Source organism: Heterocephalus glaber, unplaced genomic scaffold, assembly GCF_053883595.1.
Source record: "Heterocephalus glaber isolate CG9 unplaced genomic scaffold, H.glaber_assembly_v1.0 deba00001463, whole genome shotgun sequence".
Lineage (NCBI taxonomy): Eukaryota > Metazoa > Chordata > Mammalia > Rodentia > Bathyergidae > Heterocephalus > Heterocephalus glaber.
The window spans coordinates 11,937,501-11,962,273 of NW_028258310.1; the positions used below are offsets into that span (position 1 = coordinate 11,937,501).

Sequence of the window (24,773 nt, forward strand, 5' to 3'; positions counted from 1 at the left end):
TCAAAAAAATCCCCACCTTTTATAACAAGGAGAATTATGGAAGAAATACTATGAGGTATGATAAAAATGTAAGGTGAATATTTAAATTTAAAACTTACAGTAAACACACATTACCATTAATTCTCGAAATATTCCCCTTTGCTTTGGAAACACTTATCTCATCATTCTTGCCAATATCTGAAGCAGTTCTGGACATTCTTTCATTACTGTCTTACGAGGTGTGATGAAAAATATGGTGAATGCTGCTGTCCAGTGTCATCCAGCAGAAAGGTGGGCTCATGAAAACATCAATGTGTCCTCATCCACCTTACTCACCACCTCAGGATCTGTGTGACTTCTGGCTCCTCCCCAAAGTCAGAATGACTATGAAAGGTAAACTATTTGATGCAGGATATGGAAGCAGCCACAGCAGTGCAACTAAAGACATTCATGAGAGAGGACTTCCAGAATTGCTTCAGAATGTGGCAAGAATGATGGGATAAGTGGGTTCAAAGTGGAATATTTTGAGGGGGCTAAGTGGCAGGGTATCTTTTACTATACATTTTAAAAAATATAAACAGTGTATTTTCCATTAACACCTTGAACCTCCATTTGCACTGCATTGTCCAGTTTACTATAATTTTGTCACTGTCATATTAGTTGTCACCATCTTCAGATGAGGGAATTGAGGCTCCAAGTTAGGGTGATGTCTCTTGATCACCCAGCAATTGTATGAAGATGTCAGAATCTGAACCGAGGTCTTTTGATTCTATATATGAAGCCAGTCCAACTGTGGTGCCAGCTGTTATTCGGGGAAAGCATTAGTCCTACACCTAGCAGCATGATATTCAAGATTCACTCTGTTAGTGATGCTAATGTAGTCATAAATTATCTATGAAATATTTCTAAAGGCCTTTTTAACACATGGTTGACAAACTTGTGGTCTAACTGAATGGACAAATAGGTCGAGAAAGTTCCCTGTGGCAGGTGTAGGCCAACTGGGGCAGATGTGGTATGTTCAGCCTTCAGGATGGTTTCTACTTTATAATGTCTGGGAAAAAAGTCAAGAGAAATATTTTGTGACATGTGAAAATTATGTGGAATTCAAATTTATGTTCATAAATAAAATTTTACTGTAACACTGCCGTGTTCATTAATCTACATTGTCTATGGTTTTCACATGACAGTAGGTGTCCCAGAGAAAAGCTGTGGCCCATTCAGCACACACTACTACCTGGCCCTATAAAGAAAGTTTGCTGAGCCGTACTCTATGGCAATCACTCATTCATTCCATCTACATTTACCAGATGTATGCTTGAAGGGTTTGAACATTGTGCATAAGGAAAACACCTCAAAATGAGGTAAGAAGATACCTTCTGCCCTCTTGGATGCTCATGTCTTTGTTGAGCATGATTTTGAAGGTATTCTGAAATGAGATGTGACATCATCATGAACAAGCTAGTTCATAAGGAATACTAAAATCACAGGATCAGGTAACGCGGGCACCAAAAACAATGCCTACAATAGTGGGCATTCAAGTTTTGTTTTTGAGTTCTTGGCATCTTTACGATGATTGTAGCGCTTCTTGTTGTAGTTACCTGATAGTTTGGCTTAGAAGGTGAGATGGGTAAATCAAGAATTTAAAAGGCAGCGGCCTCTTGTGGCTGACAGAAGCATTGTTTAGATGACTGTGGTTACAATGCAAAAACAAAGGTTAGATTGGGCTTTTGCGAGGTTGGGGGTTCCAGATGAAGTATCTAGGATATCCTGTATTTTCTGCCTTCTACTAGTTATAACCTTAATAGTGGAACCCACTCTTCTAAGTAGAAGTTAGCTGAGTTAAAAGTAATGTAATAAGAAAAACAAACAATGTAATAAGTTATGAACTGACTTATACCTCCTAATGTATAGGAAAAAATTTTGTAAAACTTCAGAAGAGAACTTTGAAGAAAAATACTATGATTCATACTACTTCAGTGGGGCCCAGGGATTTAGCTCAGTGGTGCCACACCTGCCTTGCAAGTACAAGGTCCTGAGTTCTATCCCCAGTACCAGTATCAAGAAAAAAACAAAATAACTTTAGTGTTAGGGAAGCACGCTGGGATCCTTGCATTTCTACCATTAACAACAGAGGCAGTGCAGTGGGAATGACTTTTGTTCTACCCAGCACATAGGCCCAAGTATGGGCAATGTTTCCTTCTGGGTTTCAATTAACTCCCTGTAAATGAAAGGGCTGACCAAACACTGAAGGACCTTATATATATATATATATATATACCTTATACAGACAGTAGCTCCTTACGTCCATTTGGAAAGCTTTTATAAAATTTTCCTGAAGACCTTCAGTTTAATTTGCCAAGGTCCCTCAGCTTCCAAGTGGCAAGGCCATGCCAGATGCAGGCACTGCTCTAAAGCTTCTGCTCTTACCGTGAGGTGGTAATGGAGCATACACCATTATCAAGACTATCCGAGACCGCATATCTTGGGAAATTCTGCTGATCTCAGTATTCTGTCACGGAGTTCTAGGAGTCCAACATCTCACAGCCACAAAACTTTAAAGAGATTAGAAATTGGACAACACTAGAATCTTAGAGACACAGCTATACAGTGTATTGCTTTTCTGTGTAGTATTTACTACTGTTCTTTAAAAAGGATTTCGACCCAAGGCAAGAAAAAAGTTTTTAATAAACTTTTATTTTTATATTCAAGGTATAGTGTACACACAATTGAATGTGGAAATAAATAACTACAAATGCTTTGGAAACTTTTCCATTTCCCCCTCAAATTCATGAGTCTTTTATTTAAAGAAATATGGCAACTATAATACCAAAGGGAAAAAAAAGGAACTACATTCTTTGCACAGAAACATATAGCCTTTACTGACTATACAGTTTAATTGGTACTTTTTTTAACAAAAAAAAGGTACACAAAACACAAACAATCTTCATCAGATTTACTCAAACAGCTTTGCTCGAGAAGAAAAAGGCACAGGTTTAAGGGGGTGATGGTGTTTATTAAGAATATAGTAAATGGGGACTCAGTCCAAAAATGATACTGTATGAACTAAGGAAAAATGGAACAAAATGAACTCTTTCAAATTATATGCCTTCATTATTGAGATTTTTAAATTAAATTGTATAAACATATGATATAAAGTTTGTACTTTAGGAAGTGTCTCTGCATATTTTATGTACAAATCCTTGTATACAATTTCAATGTTCCTTATATATTTCCTATATTCCAAACTGAGCCAGGGCCTCCCAATCCCATGCCCCAAGTCCCTGTGGAGTATTCCAGCAGCTGAATGAGGCCGGCTGCTTTCTGCTGGAATACCTAGAGAGGGGCAGGGACCAATCAAATGTAGTCATCTTCAACTGGCTCTCCATTGACATCACAATAGTGGATGAAAATCGCCACTACTCGCTGAAACACACCCTTCTTCATCTGACGCATCTCTGAGATTTCCTCTCCTATTGTTTCCATACAGATATCTGCAGACAGCTGTCCTTTTCTTCGAGGAGCATAGATGGTACCTTGGAAATGAGAAGAAGGGGAGACAAGTGTGATAATCAGAATCAATTGGAAAGCCAATCAGATAAGCTGGTTGACAAAATATTCCTGTACCTTTTCACATAATATAGCTGGTGCATCAATAGCTCATGGAATGGGTCCCCATCACTTTATAGTTTTATATCATGTCTGATGTCTGAGACAGCAGACATGATTAAAATCCCAGGTAAAAATGATATGCCAGAGGGTAAGTCACATACATGTAGTTCATAAAATTCATTTCCTTATAAAAGTTCTATACAACAGGAGAATAATTCGTACAATTGGAACAATTCTGAAACAATATTGCTGATAAATTCTAAATTCATTAAAAAATACAGAATTATAAATATTTAGGTGACTGGCTTGGGGTGTAGCTCAGAGGTAGAATATATAGACCTGAGTTCAACCCCCAACACCAATTAAAAAGAGAAAAAAAGGTAATAAAAAAGGAAAAAAAAAAAAAACGTGTTTCAAGGAATCCTTCCCAGCATATATCCCCAGTACAAATTCAGAGCTTTTTGAGGGGGGCGGGCGGGGGGGGGGAGTGGAAACCATTTAAAAGTTGCACTGCTCTGAATTCTCAAAGTATTAATAATTAACTTAGCAGGATACACTCAAGCTACAGAAAAGAAGTCAAGACAGTTCATAATTACTTTCTTCATCATCTTCAAAATCATATCGGGCGAAGCTGTTGGGCTCTGCTGCCCGTAGTGACCTCAGCCAAGGGAAGTCAGAAATCATGGAATATGGAGCTCCATCAACAACACCTAAAACAAGAAGACAGATGTTAGTGCTACACGTGTGGAGGTGCTGAAAGCACCAACTCTGTAGTACTTTCTAAACAGGACATAAAATGTAAAGCAGAAACTGACCCAGGTGGTGCTTGCAAGTCATTTCCAAATCTCAAACCATAGCAATCTGCAATTTTCATCTACTACTTCCGATTACAGTGGTACCTTGGTTCCTGAACTTAATTCTTTCTACAATTCTGGTCACAAGCCAAGTTGGACGAGAACTGAATCAAATTCAATGGTTAGGTTTAATGTTGACCTTATGGAGAAATATGACTGGTTCTCGTCCAATTCAGTTTGTGACCAGAATCGTGGAAAGAATTAAGTTCATGAATGGAGGTACCAATGTATTCTATGGCTGAAAAAAACTCATATGGGCAGAGCAATGTTAACCTGGTCCCTGTTTCTTTTTTGTAAAAATTAAGTTTGGTACATTTTAGGTATACAATATGATGACATTCATCATTAGGAATATGTACCTTTACATGATATATCTTGGTTCTTATTTTTCCCTTTTCTCCTGTCCTCCCTTCAACCCCTCCACCCTTCCCTCTGTACAAAGCTTTATTTCTGTTTTTTCCTTTCCCTTCTTTCCTTTCCTCTACCCCTTCCACTTCCCCTTTGGACCTTTTCTTCCTGTTCCATATTATCTATTATACATTTTGATCCTCAATTACACTTTCACACCAGGGAAACTATTTGGTATTTACTCATGTGTGTCCTAATGATTTCACTTAAGAGTATCGCCTCAATGTATATCCACTTAGCTATAAATGTCTCTAGTTTCTCATTCTTTATGTCTGAATAGTACTCCATTTTATTAAAAAACCATATCTTCTCTATCCAGTCACCAGTTTATGGGCAACTGGGCTGTTTCCCAGTTTCAGCTATTACAAACTGTGTAGCTATAAACATGGGTGCACATATATCACTGTGGTATGATTCCTTTAATTCTTTTGGGAAGATCCCCAGCAGGGGAATAGCTGGGTCAAATGGGACCTCTAATTCTAGTTCTTTGAGGCATCTCCATACTGACTTCCACAGTGGTTGCACCAGTCTATACTCCCACCAGCAGTGGAGCAGGGTTCTTCTTTCCGCACAGCCCCGCCAGCATTTGTTAATGGTTGATTCCTTGAGAGCAGCCATTCTTTCTGGAGTGAGGTGGAATCTCAGCATTGTTTTCATTTGCATCTCTGGGATACCTGGCCCCTGTTTCTTACAGGTATTCACATCAACCATTTATTTTGATGAATTCTAAGACTCTCTAAGACATGTCTCTTCATCCAGCTCGTAGCTATTTAGCTTTCAAACAATGGCAAATACGCACCTTCTAAAGTATAGATATCTCTCCCCCAGGGATACTTGGGGTACTTCTTTAAGTCTTCTTCACTTCGAGTGGCTTCAGGGAAGAATTCATACTTAATGAGCTCTCTAAACACAAGAAGGAAAATGTAATTGCAAAACTGAAAATGTTAGGGAATGGGGTACAATGGAACTGTCAAGACTGTTGTTTCAGGCCCAGATTCTATAAAACATTTCAGAAAAAATACTGAATCTAACACCCCCACTTACTCAAAATAGAGATTTGTCTAGTCAGGTCAAAGTTTCTTTACTATCTTCAAAATCGTATCAAAGAAAGCAAGCCATCCTCTCAGCAAATGCCTTGTGTATAGAGGGTGCTTCATACAATGATTATATAACAAATACATAGTTCAGTTTTTTGATGATGTAAAACATCATCGTCTTACAATCTTTAACTTGATCTCTCATTCTCCACAAGTTACAGTCAAATGTACATGTACAGTCTGTTCTTGGTTTCTCTAGTTGGAAATAAAAAGCTACATACACAGGTATGCTCTTTAGTTGTAAGTTATTTCCCTCAGTTTTTCCTATATGTTAATTTTTTTATATGTTAATTCAATCATGCCCGAAAAGCTCAGATGGAATCCTTTAAGACAAGAACTGGGATTTACTCCTGGGAGCCCCCATTACAGGAAATGACTGAAAAGACCTTTTGCAGAGAGTCATGCAGTTACTTACTGATTGATGTTTGCTATTGTGTCCATCCAGCTGCGAATGCGCACCTTATTCCGCACATTGGGAGGGTTGCTAAATTCATGGATGATACAGATGTGGTAGGGGTAGGGACCACTAAATAGTTTCTGCTCCAAAGTCAGTGTGTCCACCTGTGAAGACATCATAAAGAGGTCTTCGGAAAAGGAAAGTAAGTCTTACAAACCTATCTTCTACAGCTTGAAGAATCTTTCCTGGGGGCCCTCACATTCAATATCTTTGGCTGATCTGAAAACTGAATAGTCATATTCCACGCTAAACAGCTTACTATGCTGGGCTTAAGACAAACCTGGTAAGCCAGAGCACTCTGATTCAGGTAACTGATGTCAATCAATGCAGGACCCACTTTTGAGGATTATAGGTTCCAGTACTGACTGCACTACAGAAGTGTGAATGTACAGAACCAAACTCCCTCAAATTGGATCACTGCCCATTCTTAAGGACAAAACACAGTTCTTGACTCTTTGTAGCCTTAGTTGGCACTGCTTCCTTCCTGCAGAACACTTTTCCCTATCTGTAGTTATAAAAATTCTACTCTGTCATCTCAGTGGCTTATTTATGTTCTTTTTAAGAAGGCAATCTTCTGGAGGGAAGGACAATGTTCTGGGTATTTTTTAGAACAGAGCAAATCTTGAGTATTGTGACCCTAAAGAATGTGTTTGTTGAACTGACCCTTTTGGGACCTGGTTCACACAGTGACTCAAAGATTTGTTTAGCATTTCCTCTAAACTCTCTTCTGAAATCAAGCACAGTTTCATATATAAAGTTTGGCCATAATAATGATGCAATATTACATTATGCTATAACAACAAGGGTTCTAGCATATCACATATATTAGTTGACACATCACAATAACCTCAGGTATATTATTTAATTCTAGTTTTACATATGAAAAAATTGGGACATAAAGTTAAAAAATCTGCTATAGGTCAGAAAGCCAGAATTTGAATCAGGTAATTTAATACCTGAGTCTTTGTTTTTAGCCACAGGTAAATTTTAATAAATATAAAAATATCTTGAATAACTCCTGTCAAATAACTTGCTAAAAACTTTTAAAAATTTAGTAGATAATCATTAATAAAGAAAATTGGCAAGAGTCTAGCTTGGTTAAAAAAAACTATGTATGCAGACCTAAGGAATCACTAATATGGAGTGGGCAATGAATACATGCCTAGTCTAAAAGGCTGAAATTAACAAATGTGTGTGCATCATCAGGAAGGGGCAGAGCTTGTTACCTGCTGCATGGGGCGAAGGTAGATGATGCGATTTCTCTCAGGAGGCATCCTTAGTATCTGGTCAAGTACCTGATCCATGTTCAGCTTCTTGCACTGTGCATAGTCAAAGCGGTTTACAATTGGTGCATTTTCTACTTTTAAATGTTTCAGTACTCTGCACCTGGTAGCTAAAAATAAGAACAGCAAACTCTATAAATAATTTATGTGAAAGAGCAACATATAACCTATTTGAAAGCACCTTTGGAGGATTGACTCAACTTTTATTAGCACAGAATACTCAAAGTGTATATGTCTTTAAAAAAGGTCAAGTATTACCACAGAATACAAATAACAATTAACAGGATTTGAAAATATGTTTAATCAGGAGAGAAGGGATGTTGAGGTATCTTTTCCTTCTAAGATGCTGTTAAAGAAATGAAGGGCTAGAAAATGACTCAAACGGGAGTTATTTAAGAAATATTTATTGGATAGGATAACTATTAAACTATACAACTTTAGGAATAATGATCATATAGTCCAAATAACTCATATAATATCTTATATTCATTTACAGGATAAAAGCAAAGTTGATTTTCATTCTTATTACATATTTTTTAAAAAAAACCAAAAGCTTGAAAAACAAAAGGCCCAGAAATATTTGAATACTACAGTCTAAAACTGTGCAGTACAATATAGTAGCCACTAACCACTTGGAACAATTTAAATTTCAATGAAATTAAATATAACAAAATCAACATTAATCACAGTTCAAATATTTAATAGTCACATGTGGTTAGTGGTTACCATATGGAACAGTCAGATACAGAACACTTCCCCAACTGCAGAAAGCTATACTGGAAATGCTGGTCTAAAAAATAATTGCACAGTCTTCCTGTTTAACATACCAAACAAGGACCACAGAGAGAAGAATTAGGATACAACAAATGCATTTAACTGCACTAGTTACCAACTTAAGAAAAATATTACCTTCTTTTTACTTTCCTCTCCTCCTCCACCCCCACTTCACTCTACCCCTTCCTCCCTTCCTCCCTCTCTCCCTTTCACTCTCTTTCTCCCCTTTTGCTGAATGTGAAACCCAGGGCTCCCCCATGCTAGGAAAGAGCTCTATGGTTCTACAACAGTCCCAGCCCTCTATCCTTTTTGAAAGCACAAATTTCAACCTGGCCCAACTCAAGACAAAGGATTAAATGGAAGAGAATATGAAACCCTAAGGCTAAATTGCCTGACCTTAACATTTCATAAAGACATCACCTGTAAGTTCTTGACACAGGTATCGTCTGAAGCACTCTACCCCATAACTAACTTTGATGTTTAAATACTAAACCAGGTTCTTGCTTTTTAGGTTCCTTTTTGCCTCTGTGGCATGGTTAACAGGAAAAAAAATCAGTACTGAAAACAGGAAAGGAAAAAAGGAGAGGACTGGATGGGGATAAGGATTAAAGATTCTCTGCTACAAAAACAGACGTGGTTAAGGTCACTACTAATCTCATTTGACATTAACCCAGTTTAGAGACTTGGCCACTTACCTTAGGCCCTCTGTCTCATGAAGAGCTAAACAATTTGGTTTAAAGGGGGGACAGTGGGACTGGGGCCATGAACCCACTACCAGGATGGAGGAGACATGGGGAAACTTATCACAACTAAGTGCAGAGGTGAAAACAAATCAGATTCTTAGATACTTTCTCATTCTTTTTTCTCCAAAAACAATGGCATGCCAACCTGAAAAGTCTGAGGGTTGAGTTTCTGATGCTCAGAGCTCAAAGAATCAGAGAATAAAATGTTAGAGACTAGCTACAAAGAGAAGCTTGCTGTATGATCTCTGAGCTTTGGAAGAGCCCATGTTTTGTTTCAGGAAGAAACTCTTAATGTTTTAGGACCAAAGACCTCACTGGTTGGGATGAAGTACCGCCTCTTTAGTGGCACGTGGTGGTCTGGGATCCCAGGGTTTTGAGTCTTGTAGAATTAAGGGGTGAGCCAGTGTATGAGTCTCAGTTTCATCTCCCCTTTTGGGGCTTCTCCTACTTGACAAAATGTTTGGTAAGCACCACTTAACACATTCCTGCTGCCTTGAACCACTGGTGGTATAAAGAGATCTAATCACCTTTATTGGTCTTTGTACTAATATTATATAATAAAATACTATTATATAATAAATTATGCAATAAATACTATATAATATATAATAAATACTATTCTATAATAAACTAATATTTTATTAATAAAATTAATAAAAAGTCTATGAATGGATTGAATCTAGCCAGTTTTTTGAATTAGAATTACTGCCCAAATATAAATATTAATATTCAAACCAATTAAAATTTATCAAATAGTCAACAAATTTAGTTAAAAGAAATTTATATTTGTGAATTTTTAAGAAACATTTTATGACTAAAGGCAGCTGACTTGTACAGAGTACATAAAATGTCATAATGTGCTCAGCTCTTTTTTGTGGCCACAGCACCACACATTTTTTCAGATAATTTTTGATTAATATTCTCTACATTGCTTGTGTGTTTCTTGCTAATCCTAAATAAGTTCCTATAAAGTGAGTGCTTTTTGAGTAAATTGTACCTGTGGCATTTCTTCACAGGTTAAAAATTCTCTAAATTTTAACATGGAAATCTTTCAAACACTCTTTTGCTGGTGTATACAATATGCATTTACAACTGTTGTGCCACAAAATGGAAGTATAACAATTATTTTATAGCACTTTAATGTTTTCCTTAAGGAACTGTAATATGATGACACCTGGCCTGTTAAATCACCATCTTTCTCTGCATTATTATAATCAAAGACCCCTGAGAAGTGGTAAGAGCAGCCTGATGGGACCATCCATTCAAATTAGAGCCACCCAGCAGGGGGACATATGAATTAGCAGCCCCACCATGAAAATGTTAATGGGACTTGTTTTGTTTACTATCAGGGTCATGGGAGATGTGCCAGAAAAAGAAACCCTTTAGTATTTTTTCCAATACTAATACAACAGGAATTAATCTTCATTAGGGATTTAGTAAAGGTCAGACCTTGTTTGTGTGTGTGTGCCTGTATGTGTGAGTGTATATACAAAGTCCACAAAAAAAATGTACACACTTCAGCTGCTCGCTGTACTAATAAATGTCTAGAAGATCATGGCCACCACTTTGAGTACCTCTTGTAATTGTAGAGGCCAAAGGTAACTTTTATTAATCTCAGGATGTCTCAGTAATTTTAGTATTAAAATATTTATATAAGTTTTGCTTTTCCTAATGTACACATCCTTGGGGGAAGATTCTGTATATCAATCACTGCATTTAATATAGCAATCACTGCATTTAATTTTCACTAATATTTTATGGGTTAAGCATAAGTAGGCACACTGAAATACATAACTTATTCAAGTGAAAGAACAAATCAGATTCATAATTTTATGTGGATGAGTATCAAAAATCTAATTTTGAATTAATAGAAGGAAAAAATAAATGGACTTTGAATGGACATATGTACCTAAACTTCTAAAAGCTCATAGAAAATAATACCCTATACATGAGATAGACAGCTATCTAAGTTATGACATGAAAGATATATTGGCAAGATGCATCAGTACAGCAGGAGGGAGCCAAAGGCATCTGCAGTGCGACACAAGTGAGACTGAAAAATGGGTCTGGACTAATGATAATGTGCCATGTATTAAGATTAGGGGTATGATTGATCATCTCACCAAAAACAAAGCTATTAAGCTCCCCTCAAAAAATATTTACACACAAAACATGTTCAAATCTCACAGTGAGCAAATGGCTGAGCCAGGATTCAAGCTGAGGTGTATCTGACTCCAGAGCCCATTCATGCTGCTCATCTATCCTGCGAGGTGAGCAATTATCTCTTGGAGGAGAAGCTGTTTACAAAAATGAACCCTTATCAGCACAGGGACCCTTACTATGGAGTAATTACTTGAGAGCTGTAGAACAGGATAGAATTAAAGATAATCAACACAGTCTTTTACTAGAACAGATACACAATAATGTTGCTGTTGTACTTCTGGCTTCTTCATTCTTTACAGTCATTCATGATGCTCTTGTACAATACAGGCCCAAATACATACCATGAATGAACATCATCTTGGGACAGTCTTTCAGCACCAGATCTGTGATTCCACAATTGGTCATAGTGACGCCAACGAGATTTTTGGATTTTAATACAAGAACCTATAAGAAAAATTTGAAAGTTATATGTAATGTATCTTTTGTTTTTTAAGAAGCTTAAAGTTTACACTGGTACAACTGAGAAGCAGCTATTACCATTTTTTCTCCCTAGGACAAAGAAACTACAAAAAAGAGAAACTTCAGCTTTGCATTGCTCAAGAACTGAAAAGTGACTTTTTTACCTGCACATGGTCATCCTCGATCACAGGATCACTGGTACTGGTGGACTTATCTGCTGTCCGTTTCCGTTTCATGGCATGACGTGGCTTTGTTTTGGCAACCTCTAGAAAAGGCAAAAAAAGTCCACATTTTAGCTTTGCTTTATTTTCTTTAGTCACATATATATTCAATCACATCTGTATAAAACCCACCAAGACAATTCCTAGATCTCAATTTGGTTCCCCCAAAATACAGTTGGAATCAATGTTTCCAACGGTCAGTTCCAAATAAGTCTCACCCTCTAGCACCTCAAACCTGTCTACATCAAATCTAACATGCCTTCCTACTCTTGGGCCATTCCAACAATGTATGGATCATTTCCAATGTTTAGTCTCTCTGACCCACTCCATCCTGAGTAATACCAGTAGATTAAACCTGTGACTTTCTTGCTAAAAAAAAAATTAAATTACTGACTGCTGTTTAATGAGCATGTTTCAATGCCTCACCTGGGGAGATATGCTTTAGCTCCATCTGTTCTTTTTTTTTTTTTAATTTATTTATTTTTATTTTTTTCATCTGTTCTTAATTTTACTCCTGTGGCCAATGGTTCTCAATAATGATTTTCATTAATCACTCTAGCTTGGATCACATTTTCTGATTTCACCTTTTGAAATACTACCAATCTCTGACTGGTCAAACTCAACTGCTAACTTGTTTCTGACAAATCACTGTGGACCTCCAAATTATATACTGTTCTATGGTTTCCCGTATACTTGTTTTGTCTCCAAATTTAAACCAGAAGTTCCTCGAAGGAAACCACATGGTCTTACTTCAGCTTTGTTTCAGTATCAGCTACTAACAATGAGCTAATAGAGTCCACATTTATTTGAATGATTTGTCACGCAACATTTGCAGAACAAATGAATGCGTTACAGGTACATAAACAAAATAACAAATATTTACTGAGCACTTATTATGTGTCAGGCACTGTCCTAAGGGCTTTACATTTATTAATGCATACAATCCTTACATCAGTCCTCCAAGATAGATTTACTATTCTATTCTCCACACTTCTCTGAAGAGCTATAGGAAGGTAAAACAGCTTGCCAAGATGTTAAGTGGCAAGCAGGAGTCAAATCCAGGCAATCTGGCACCAGTTCCTATGTTAACAAAACTGAAATCATTTTTTCTGTAAGGCCCTAACTCATTTACAAGTATTATACTAAAAACATGATAATGTAATTATAAATATCCTGATTTTATTTAAAAACAAATTCTAAACTCATATCTAAGAACAAGCACATATACACTAAGAAAAGATATTAAAGTCATTTTTAGAATTTATAATACTTAACCACACTGTATAATAGCAGGGCATAGCTTGAATGAAATATAATTGACTTTTAGGAACTAAATCCCCATCATACTGTTCTCTCTGCCAGGTTACAAACATTCCGCTTTATAATTTTGTAACCTCAAACAAAAGATTACAAAGAAATATACGGAAATGAGGTGTAAATACTCCTAATTTCCAAAGTTTAGGATTAGTCAAAATGTAGAGATCTAGTTGAGATAAGTTTTTATACCCTAGAATCGTTTCTCCACCATTTGGAATCTTTTGTGAAATTCCACTATGCAAAACAAAAATGGCTGCTTTGATTGAAGGCAAAAAGAAAATTCTACTCCAAAGACCAAACTTCTCCTAAGGACCCTGAAAATCAAGCAAAATCCTGGGGCTCTTAAAAAAAAATACTGACATAGGCAACCAAATGAATGCCTTCTTCTCCAGTACCCTGAAGGAATTTCATACGAAATCTCTCATGACAAGGAATCTTTTAAAGGTCACACATTTCATAGAACTGCCAAAATTCACACAACCGCTACAACTTCCATATAGAAGTCCTGTTCCCTCTCTCATACTACAAAAACAAAACCAAAAAACAGGTGTTTCCAGTCCTCCAAGACAGTGCTGTAATACCAGGCTTCTATGCCCATTCTCCTTTTATGATCTAATTTTCAAACCTCTCACCTTCCCTATTAAATGCTCATAATATGGGTCCAAAGTTAATGTTTCCCACTCTCCAGAGTGCCCAAATTAGAGGTTTATCTTTTCTACAAAATGAAAGTCATTTTTTCTATAAAATAAAGTCACCTTTTATTAGTAGATGACCTTGAAAAACTATGGCTTCCCAATGAAAAAGGAAGAGTTTGTTGGTTTGTTAGACTATTCTTCATGCCCTCCTCTCCATCTAGGGACAACTGATTTTGTTTAGGGAGATTTCTAGTGATTCTGTACATCTTCTAGCATCAACGTATCTCCTATGATGGTTTCTACATTTAACTAAGTTCACGATTATTCACTGAGCTCCATACTATATGTGAAACATGGTGTCTACAGTCTGGGTATATAATGGTAAACAAGAAGACACTCCCTTGGCCTTATGATGCTCAGTCCACTGAAAAGACAAGACAATAAAACACAGAATTACAGCACAGTGTGGTTCACATTAGTGTCAAAGATGCTACAGAAACAAGGACAGCAGACCAACCTTGAGACCCCTTGAGATGTTAGGAAGAGTTTAATATTTATGAGGATTACATTAATCCTAAATCCCACTCTTTGACAATCCAATCAGATTTTTGATATTTACTTTTAAACTATTATATAGCGAGGATAAAAAACAATTTACAAAAGTGTTTATTTCCAAATTTGGAAATCACATACAAAAACAATAACATTAACTTCTAACATGGCTGAAACACTCCACAAGGCCAAAAAATCAAACAACTCAAATATTAATTTTGAACAGATTACAAAAATCCATAACAATCACATTTCTTCCTGTATTAGTTGGTTTTCTCTCCTTAAAACTTTTAAAGCAGAATGGCTTTCGTATAAAGAAAATACAAGTTAAAAATAATTTATAAGCCACTCAAATGACTTGCTCTTTCCAGAAGAGACCTGGTAATATTAAAATCTGTACTTTGATATTTCCCCAGAAAAACTGTTATTGAAAGTAAATGATCATTTGTATTATGTTTAAAAAAAAGTATAAAAATTTATCCACTAAGCCATATTGTAACATTAGAAATCTTCTCAAAGTGAAAAACAAAAATAAGGCAATAAAGAGAATAGTAAAAAGTTCTACATATATGAGGTTTACTTTTCTTTAACCCAAGGATTAGTCAACCTAAGAAAAAGTTCTAGTTGTGAAACAGGTCAGAATAAAATGATAAAGGGGTGAGTAGCACACAAAGCTAAAAATAAAAACATCAGAACAACAACAGTTAATATGAAGGATCTATATTAAAAACAAAACAAGTTGAGTATAGCGGGACAAGCCTGAATTCCCAGTCCTCTGAAAGGCTGAGACAGCAGATTACAAGTTTGAGCCCAGCCTGGACAATTCAGTGACTTAAGAGAGAACTTGTCTCAAAATAAAAACAAAACAAAAAACAAACAAAAAAACAGTAAAGCTTTACCAAGGGACATAAGACAAATAAGACACAAATTTCCTAAACAGGGGGCCTCAGTGCTATGAAAACGATATTCTTCTTCAGCTATCTATATAACATAATTCCAACTTGAACTAAAGAAATAAAATAAAATAAATGAATAAAATAGTAAGATATAAACATTTATCCTAATAGAGTACAGGCAAGGCCCTTCAGCATAAAAATAAAAAAGGAAAAAATATAGATCTTACTTTATAAGTATGAAAAAGAAAACAACTAGGGGTCTCCCTGGTTAAAGGGAAGCGTTTTAGTTCGAGAAGACGAAAAAGTTCAGATGGTTATGAAAGCTGTATGACAATGAGAATGTACTTAATGTCACCGAATTGTACACTTCAAAATGATAAATTTATGTTATATACACATTTTATCACAATTTAAATTTAGAAATGGTAACATAACATTTAAGCTTCAAGCTGGGAAGAGTATTTTCATCAGAATTAATGTTTGCAAAGCTCAAGGAAATCGAGTATTTTATATATGTTTATGTTAGTATGATGATTAATATATAATCAAGGTCTCACATTTATCTTATAAAAGTTGTTTTTGTTAGTGTGATTCTGCAAGAGTCACTCAACTCTAGTTAGTACATAAAAAAGTACTGACCGCTCTGGGGTTGATTTTAAGTTTCTAAAACTGATGGATACTCAGAGAAAATTAAAATCCACTATTATTCACTGACATGAGGGCTTAAAGCCAGAAATAGAAACAGAATTATGCTAAGAAACATAATTACTCTCACTCGACCAAGTGCCTTGGCATATACATTATAAGTATTATAATTATATATATATATTATATATAATATTATAAGTTTTATAGAAACATATTTTTTTCCTTTAAACTATACACCCAAATAACTTGCAGTAAAACTACTTACCTGCTTATATCTTGGCAAACCTAACTGGAAGGGAAAACTAGAATTCAGAAAAAATTATTTGGCACTGCAGAGGCAGACATAAGGAACGCCCAGGAAGCCGCATTGAGCTTGGTATTTCCCCAGCCCTGGCCATTTTAGGTCCTTACCATCTGGCTAGGGTTTAAGACTTTCCTAAGTGTGGTATGGGGGGACAGCTCATTCACTGGGGCTTAGCCATCAGAATCGATATTGTATTTAGGATAACTACACACAGTTACTTTTTTCTTAAATGCTGAACTAGTTTGAGTTATCTGGGTTGAATGTTTTAAAACCTGTTCTACATCCCCACCCACCAAAACATTCCAGAAAATTAGTTCAAAATCTGTGTCATCTGCAGAACCCCAGACCAGAATGTAATTTGCCCAACTGGCTTTTCTAAGAAAACTCATGAACAAGCTCATGCCTTTCTCCAGCCCTACCCTGCAGTTGCTAATCCTGGGAGCATGGTCATACCTGACTCAGATACCAGCGGTACATGGGACAGTCTGCTCCTGGCCCTGGTTAGGGGCCTCCGAGGGTAGTCTTCATTAGACTGCACGTCACAACTCTCAGGCTGGGAGCTCCCCCTCCTGTCCTCACCTGTAGCCCCAGAGCCACTCCCATTAGTCCTCTCATCATGTGCTGGGCCTGAAGACCCCCCTGGTGGCAGAGTCCTAAAGGAAAAGGCGGATCTCGTACCATCCGGGCCATTCACAACACAGGCTCGGCTGGTTGAAGGTCGTTCGTCATCAGAACACCTGCTAGTTCTCCTTTGGGATTCCTGGGACCTGTGACAGCAGCATCTGGGGCAGACAGAACTCTCTGCATCTCCCTCCTCCATGGCCTCAGGGTCCTCTGACCCACCGGGGGAGCAGACACACTGCCCAGACACATCCACTTCTGGAGGGCTAGGTTCGGAAGAGCTGCCACAGTTCACCGTCCTTACAAAGTCGGGGCTTTGAGAAGCAGTGCCGTGTGAGCTGGAGTTTCCCACTGTGCTGGCTGTGGCGCTGCTGCAGCTGGAATAAACATCCTTGTTTTTTTTCTTTTCAGGAATATCCCTAGCTGCTTTCATATCAGCTTTGATCTGCTCACTGGTGACCTGACAGCCTTTTTCACAGCTGCTTTCCTCAAGAGGAAACTGCTTCGATTGGCCCATTTGATGCGAGTTGTACCTCTTTCGAAGTGGAGTCTTGCCTTTTCCACTTACTGCTCACAGAAAAAGAAGAACGGCCCGAGGAAAAGAAAAGATTTCAGTACAAATTCTGGACAAAAGGCAAGAGTAAATTTGGAACAGGACACAATGTAAACTGATTTTACTCAAGTATAACTATGATCATATCACAATTCTCTACGGACCCTAGTACAACCTGGTTTGCAGGCCTCAGCTCAGCCTTCAAGGCTCACCATGAGTCCAAACTAACTTTCTGCTAAGTCCCCTCTATCTAGATTCTACACCTCAGCCCCAACTTTTCTCCCAAAACACCTGTGCTTCACTATGTCATGGCCTCTGCTGATCTCCTCTGCACACCCGCCCCAGAGCCTCTGTAGCATGTGCCCCGAAATACTGCTACCCACCATCTTACCTGACTCTTCACCTAGACTAGAGGTTCTACAGAGAAACTGGTTTACACAGCTCAGAACCCTCACAGTGCCTATCACAGTACCTGGGGGACAGTAAGGCTCAATGAATTCGGAAAGGAATAAGGCTCTGATTGGCCAGCAGAGATTCTAGTTGTTAAATATGGAAACTGAACCTTTCAGACAACATTCGGTCACATTATTTTTCCTAAATTTTAGTTTCCATAAAAGCTCTTTTCAACCAGTTTCAGTTATCTGAATTTCTAAAAGGAACAAGCTAAACTTTGAATTATCAGTCGGTGGTTAGTAAATTATATTCAAAGTAAATACCTGAATTTTCTGTACATAGAAGTTTATGTATATATATATATATATATATATGCATATGTGTGTGTGTTTCCAGGACAGTGTTGAATATATACTGAACATGTGAGCACATTAAGAAGTAAGGAAAGTATGCAGGGAAAACTGAGTGGACAATGTTTAAAAACAAATCATCTTTTGCTAAAAGTGGGAAGCACATGGTTCTGAGAAACAAGAGAGGCCAAGGAAGAAGTATGATCCTAAAAGTTAAGAGGATTACAGGTTCTTAGTGAGGCAAATGGCACAAACTGTTGTTTGTATTTAAAGGGTGGCAAGAGAGCATAAAAATGTATCTTAGAACCCCCTCAAGCACTAAACTTGCCACCGGTATTTACTAAGTACAAGTGGACAGTGTCAGCAGGGAAGTGGCTGTTTCCTCACTGGTATGGATGGCTCAGGATCCCTTACATGTGGCACAAGCCTCTCACTAATCCCTGAGGTCACAACTACCTGAAACCTCCAGTGGAATTCATGATTCTTACTGCTCCTCTGCCCCGAGCCCGCAGCTCACATTTCTGTTGTGCTACACTTGTCCACAATCGCACTGCCCAGGTTCCCCTCTTCCCTGAGCTACTGCCTTCTTGCTTCCTATCACATTTTATGAAGGGTATGTTAACTGTACCACAAGCTGAAGTAGGGGCACTTTTCAAAGGCCAAGTGTTTCAGTTTTGACAGTGACTCTCACTAACTGGGCAGAGTAAGACAGCATCTCTCACCTGACGATTCCCTGGACTGCCCCGACTCTCCGGTTTTTGATTCACGCTCAGAGTAACGCCGAGCACCACTCTTAGGAATCCAGACTTCTTGGAGTTCTAGACTGTCCTCCTCATCATCACTCTCTGAATCATGAACAGTAATTGGGGTTGGTTTTACTACACGCTGAAGACCACTGGGTCCTAAAATAAAAACACAGGACTAATAGTTATTCTCTGCCCAAGAAAAGCCCTCACACAAAGTACTATTTCCAAAGATCTGGAGTTATAGAGATGATTTTTCACTCTGTGTAGTCTCCTTTCTCTCTCTCTTTAATGGAATACACCTGGGATATGATATTGTTAAAGTATTTTAAATCTAAAGCATTATGTCAACATTAAGCGTATGATCAATATGCCAACCAACTTTATACACTGCTGAAGGTATATTAAAGTAGATCATATGGCATTCCACCTAAAGGATCTTTACTTTTCTAAAAGTATTAAACCCTAAAAATAATCAAAATAAGAATCATAACAATTTTAAAAAGCAGGCAACATATATTCCTAATATTGTAAATATATGAGCCAAGGAAAAGCAAATGAGGATAATCCTCACAAATGTACAAGATTGCTGAGCAATTCCTCCATTCCTTAACTGACTGTAGGTTGTATCTGGAAGGCTAGATGCAAGTTACATATTAGTTATTTGAGGATACATATTTACATTGAAAAAGGCTTTATCTGCTTGGCAGTCCAACTTTTACACCTTTAGCTCTTCTAACCCAATTCGGACACATGACTAATATTAACTCAACAAAATGTAAGCTCCAAGGAAACTTGTCCATCTACTGAAAATGCCTGGTAGAGCCAGCACTCAGTAAATATTTGTCAAATAAGTTACTGCATTCGTAAGATTATTAAAACAAGGGTAAAGCTACATTTTTCAAGTCAAATATAAGGTACCATTCCAACAGATTTGGAGAAAACTTGGCATCTAATCTCAATCTGTTCCTTTAACACTGGCTGAGCAGTCAGCCTATCACTCATAAGAATACTAGTTTCCCCTTTTGTAAAATGAAAGGTTGTATTATTAGGTAATCTTTAAGAGCCCATGACTCCATAGTCTACCATAAATCACCCAACAACAGAGGGTAGATATTGGTTTGTTTACTGAACAACGACCCCTCTCTGCTGTCCTTGCAATGAGAAAGGAGGGTGCAAGGTTATTATACAGCAAGGATAATACCAAGGACCTTTTTATAGCCCTAAATAACAAACAGCATACAACCCATCACAAGCTGAAAGGTCAGGAAACGGTCACTCTCTGGCTCATCTCTGCCATTACAGTCAGGCTCGTTTTCAGAATGACAAGTGGGGGAAGGCATATGATTACCGGCTTGCTCCTCATCCACATCCACAGGAATAATTGCCTGGCTATGAGCTGGTGTATCATTTACACTCTCAGGCACCACCTCTCCATCTTCTTGTACCATGTCTTCCATCTCATTCAACGCTTAAACAAAAATAAACAGAAAGTAAAAACCAAGAGAAGCACAGAAACCACATTGGCAGGCAAAACTGCAGTAGTCCCAAGGACTGAACAGCCTCACTGACTACTAAGCTCACTCTGGAAGAACAGCTTATAACTGCTTCAGTGTGGAGGCATTAACAAGAGGTATCCAATCATTCTATCGAAAAGGAAATCATGATGGGAAAGGATCACTGGTAGAGAAAGCATATCACTGCATGAAAGCAAGGAGAAAGGGCCACAGCTACGAGAAAAAAGCACCGTGTTCATTGCTGAAGATGTTGCAGAGGATGGCTGTATGATTTTCCCCTGAGCTCTTTGCTTAAAGATGGTGAAAGCCAGCTATTAGAGTACCCTGTGATCATCTCATAAGCAATGAGACTTGAGGTACCAGCCAGGTAAACCAAGACAGAAGGTGCAGGGAAGCTCAACTCTACCTTTCTTTTCCTAGTTGAGCTACTTTGCCCCTTCTAGCCTGGTTTACCTGGCTAGTACCACAAGGGTCATTGCTTAGAAGATTAGGTTATTATTTACTGGCTAGTGTGTGGCAAGGATTATTGATACACAAAGTACACTTTTAACATTTTAACATCATTTAAATGTGATGTGCACCAAAGTTTTCACCATAGTTCTTAGTGATTATCAACGAATGGGAATGTATGATTATTTTCATATTATTTCAGAGGACAAGAGCTATGAAAATTTTCAGACTGTTGAGTGTCAGCTTACTGTATTTTTTTTAAAGGGCGATTTTCCTATAGAACTGTAAATTAAAAAATGCTTGGCTTTACCAACATTTTACCAAATTAGATCTAAATCCCTTGAGACAATATTCAAAAAACTCAACTTGATACCTTCTTACTTCTCAAGCACCTTTAACTGACATCAACTCAAGTCAGAACAACACCAGTACTAATCCTTTACATTTAAGATGTGATTTCACAATGACATGTATTCTCCACTCTGTACTGAGAAGCTTAGGGACATATAATTTTCTAGTACAGTCTCTAATCTGTGCAGTTCAACAACTCCCACCACACCCGGGTCTGTAAGATCTGGGTGGTTCCACACCACAGCTGTTGTAAGATTCCCATGGGTGGTCTGCGATCTCTGAAGTCTGCTACAATGGATTCCTTTCCCAGTTCTTAGAGGTCAACTGGGAAACTGAAAATCTGATAAGGCAAACTATCTCACTCCATCTTCACTGACAAACAGATGGAACCTATGGCTGTTCAGTAAACATTAAAGAACTAGACAGATAATTATATAATTAACATCCAGTAGGTCTTTATTCACTCACGTGTTTAGCTGGGTACTGTGAAGATTTACTTATTGATGATAAAGGTATGAGAAAGGTATGTCCAATGGCACATAGTTGGCATTCATTTTTTCAGTTATTGCAATATCCAAAAATGTTCTCAACATTCATGGTGAATGTACCTATCCACTAATTGAGGATATATTCAGGGGATATACTGCCTGAATCTTGAAAGTTAAATTTCAGTTAAACCAGGCCTCTACCCCAAACCCCCACGACATCACCTATTAGTTTTCCCATTCTGGAAGCATTCATTTGTTCTGTGGACAAGGGCAGCTTTGAAAACAAGCAAGCAAATAGGAGGATTCCATCCACCCCCTCATGTGCTTTCTTGCCCAGCTCTCCTCAGTGTGGAAAGGGATAAGCTGAAACAGGAAAGAGGAACAGGATGGAGCCAGAGAAATATGATCCACAGTAAAAATTCATTTCTGCCTGGAGCTCACTAAAGATCTGGGTTACCGTCGGCTGCAAACTGCTGTTCTGGCTGCAGGTCTTGCCGAAAGTCATTCTCCTCATCTGAATCATCTGGGTGATGGTGATTGTTGTCGTGTATGTTGGCATTGTTATTTGGGGCATTATTGTCATTGTCGTTATTGGAGTTCTGGTTGCTAACAAGGGCTGAGGAAACCCCAATTCCTGTACCTGCACTCAGACCAACTCGAGCACAGCCCTAGGGTAAAAACAAACCACATGTGATTAATTCGGATTGGTATAGAACACTTCATGTTCAATATCATTTCATTTCATCTTTACATAAGAACTAGTATTTATGTAGAACTTAAAAATTTATGAAATGTTCTCATATGTGCATAAAAGATCTCATTTAAGGCTCACAGCACTTCAAGCAAGGTTAGTATTATTAGTCTGATTCATAGACGATGAGGTGCACAATGGGAGGAGGTCTAATAGCACAAGAGCAATAAGTGGCATAGCTGGAATTGGAAACTAAGTATTCTGAGCTTTCTCAAGTATCCTGAGCTTCTCCCACTATACTGTACTGCTTCAACAGAGGGAATGTAACCATTAATAACTGACAAGAGAGAATAGGATTAGTTAAAGGATTAATTAAGATTTTATTATTGTGAAAGTTTAGTTCTGCTAAGCAGTTTTAAAATGAAATTTTGTATAACTGGGCAACTTACATTTCCCAGGACATAAAAATTAATAGAGATAGCAGCAAAGTAAAACATTTGAAATAAATTCTAATTTGTATTTTAGAGATTTACTCTACCAACTAATTATTCTGAGTATTAGTATGGGTCTTAGCTCAAATTTCCAGCCTCACTCTCATCTTACCTCTAGTTGCTAAAGGAGAGCTTCCATTTAACTTGTCCTTTCCCCTCTCCAAAAACACCCTAATTACTCATTCTCAAGAACAGAAAGAGGTCATGTACTGTTATAAACTTTACACTTTCACTGAGGCTGGCAGAAAAAGTCCAACTGTAATACTATAACAGCATTATTCTTATAAAGAAAAGAATCACAGGTTATCTCATTTTTTCCCTTGACTATCAAAACAAAAATTCCCTTGAATGTGACTTACCTTTGGGGGCTCACGAAACATCTGGTCCAGTGAAATGAACTCCAGACTGGGCAATAATTCAATAAACTGGCCAAAGGAGTCCAGCTTCAAAGCATGGCACCGTACAAGGTTGATATCAACCAATCGAGTCCATCTTGAGTGGTCTGTTGAAGAAATAACGTGACCAGAGAAAATTTAAGTATACTTCTCCATTATTGATGAATTTTGCTACAGGTCACAAAGACTCAAATTTTTTTTCTTTAACTTTGCCCTTATTTTATGATCTCCAAAACTGTATTATGGTGTTTCTGTACCTAATTCCTTTTTGAGAACTAGATGGCCTGGGAAATATTAACATGAAACCAAGTCAGCCCTGATTAAAATGTGATACAGTCAGCAACCTACATGCTTTTCAACAATAGGACACTGGATAAAAAAATTATGGCACATTCACTTAACAAAACATTTTGCAGCTACTTCCAGAAAATGAAAAAAAGCTGAATATATTTGCTGATATGGAGACTCTCCATAATATACTTAGTGCAAAAAAACAGAGGACCATGTGTATATATATATATACACACACACACCAAGATCCTTTTGTAGATATAAATCATTTTTAAAGGCTAAATATGTATAGGCTGTAATATGCACCAAATAATTTGTCCAGAAGAATATATAAGAAACTGTTGATAATGGTTACCTTGAGAAGAGGAGACTTTTCATTTTGTACCTTTCTGTACTGTTTGAAATTTATCAAGTGCATGTATTACTTTTATTTTTTTAAGTGTTAACAGGAGTTCTGAGTGATGGGATTATAGGCCATTTTTTGTTTTCTTCTTTATACTCTTCTGTATTTAAGAAAACAAACAAACCAAAAACCCAATAAATGTTATTTTTTAAAAGTGAGCTATATCTGCTACATCCTAAAGTTGCTATTTCCTAATAATTTCTTAGTTAGCTGGGCCACTAACAGAATTTAACTTTTGAGAGGCAAGACATGGCTGTTCTATTGAGAAATCTCAGTAGAGGCCCAGGGCCCTATGACAGGTCTGCAAGTGGCTGTGTAAGGAGGATATAAACCCCGGGTAAGGTGATTAACAGTGGAGGAGGCTGTACTGCAGTTAGCAGCTTGGGATTTTGTTTCCTTAAAGTGGATCTCATGAGAAATACTTTCTTTAGTCCTGAATCCAAAGATTTGTAAATTTAGGCATTTAAAGGCCTTTAAAAGAACGAATAGTATTACTTTTCAGAAAGGAAAATGAACTCCTAACAGTAGAAAAAAATATAAAGTGCAAAACTCATACTTCTACATACAGGAGGTCAGGTAGGGAGGGGAGGTATGTAATAAAGTAGGTTTTCTAGTCATCAGAAAATTTCATTTTAGG

General features: G+C 37.5%; 1 protein-coding gene across 3 annotated transcripts in view; it reads right to left on the reverse strand.

The window, feature by feature from the left end:
- Positions 1-2,653: 2,653 nt before the first annotated feature.
- The window catches only part of Fbxo38 (F-box protein 38), a 51,503-nt gene continuing 29,383 nt past the window's right edge, over positions 2,654-24,773 (reverse strand). Inside the window, exons 11-22 of one of the 3 annotated variants that reach the window (XM_004854371.4) lie at positions 23,407-23,549; positions 22,323-22,533; positions 20,411-20,530; positions 19,039-19,218; positions 17,078-17,587; positions 11,991-12,091; positions 11,709-11,811; positions 7,631-7,797; positions 6,363-6,508; positions 5,650-5,753; positions 4,185-4,298; positions 2,654-3,512 (exon numbers count right to left, since the gene is read on the reverse strand). In XM_004854371.4, the coding sequence (XP_004854428.1) occupies positions 3,334-3,512; positions 4,185-4,298; positions 5,650-5,753; positions 6,363-6,508; positions 7,631-7,797; positions 11,709-11,811; positions 11,991-12,091; positions 17,078-17,587; positions 19,039-19,218; positions 20,411-20,530; positions 22,323-22,533; positions 23,407-23,549 (2,078 nt within the window). In that variant the 3' untranslated portion in view covers positions 2,654-3,333. Of the gene's footprint in view, positions 3,513-4,184; positions 4,299-5,649; positions 5,754-6,362; positions 6,509-7,630; positions 7,798-11,708; positions 11,812-11,990; positions 12,092-16,852; positions 17,588-19,038; positions 19,219-20,410; positions 20,531-22,322; positions 22,534-23,406; positions 23,550-24,773 lie in introns of all 3 variants that reach the window. The other 2 variants (XM_004854370.4, XM_004854369.4) reach the window with 2 other exon arrangements.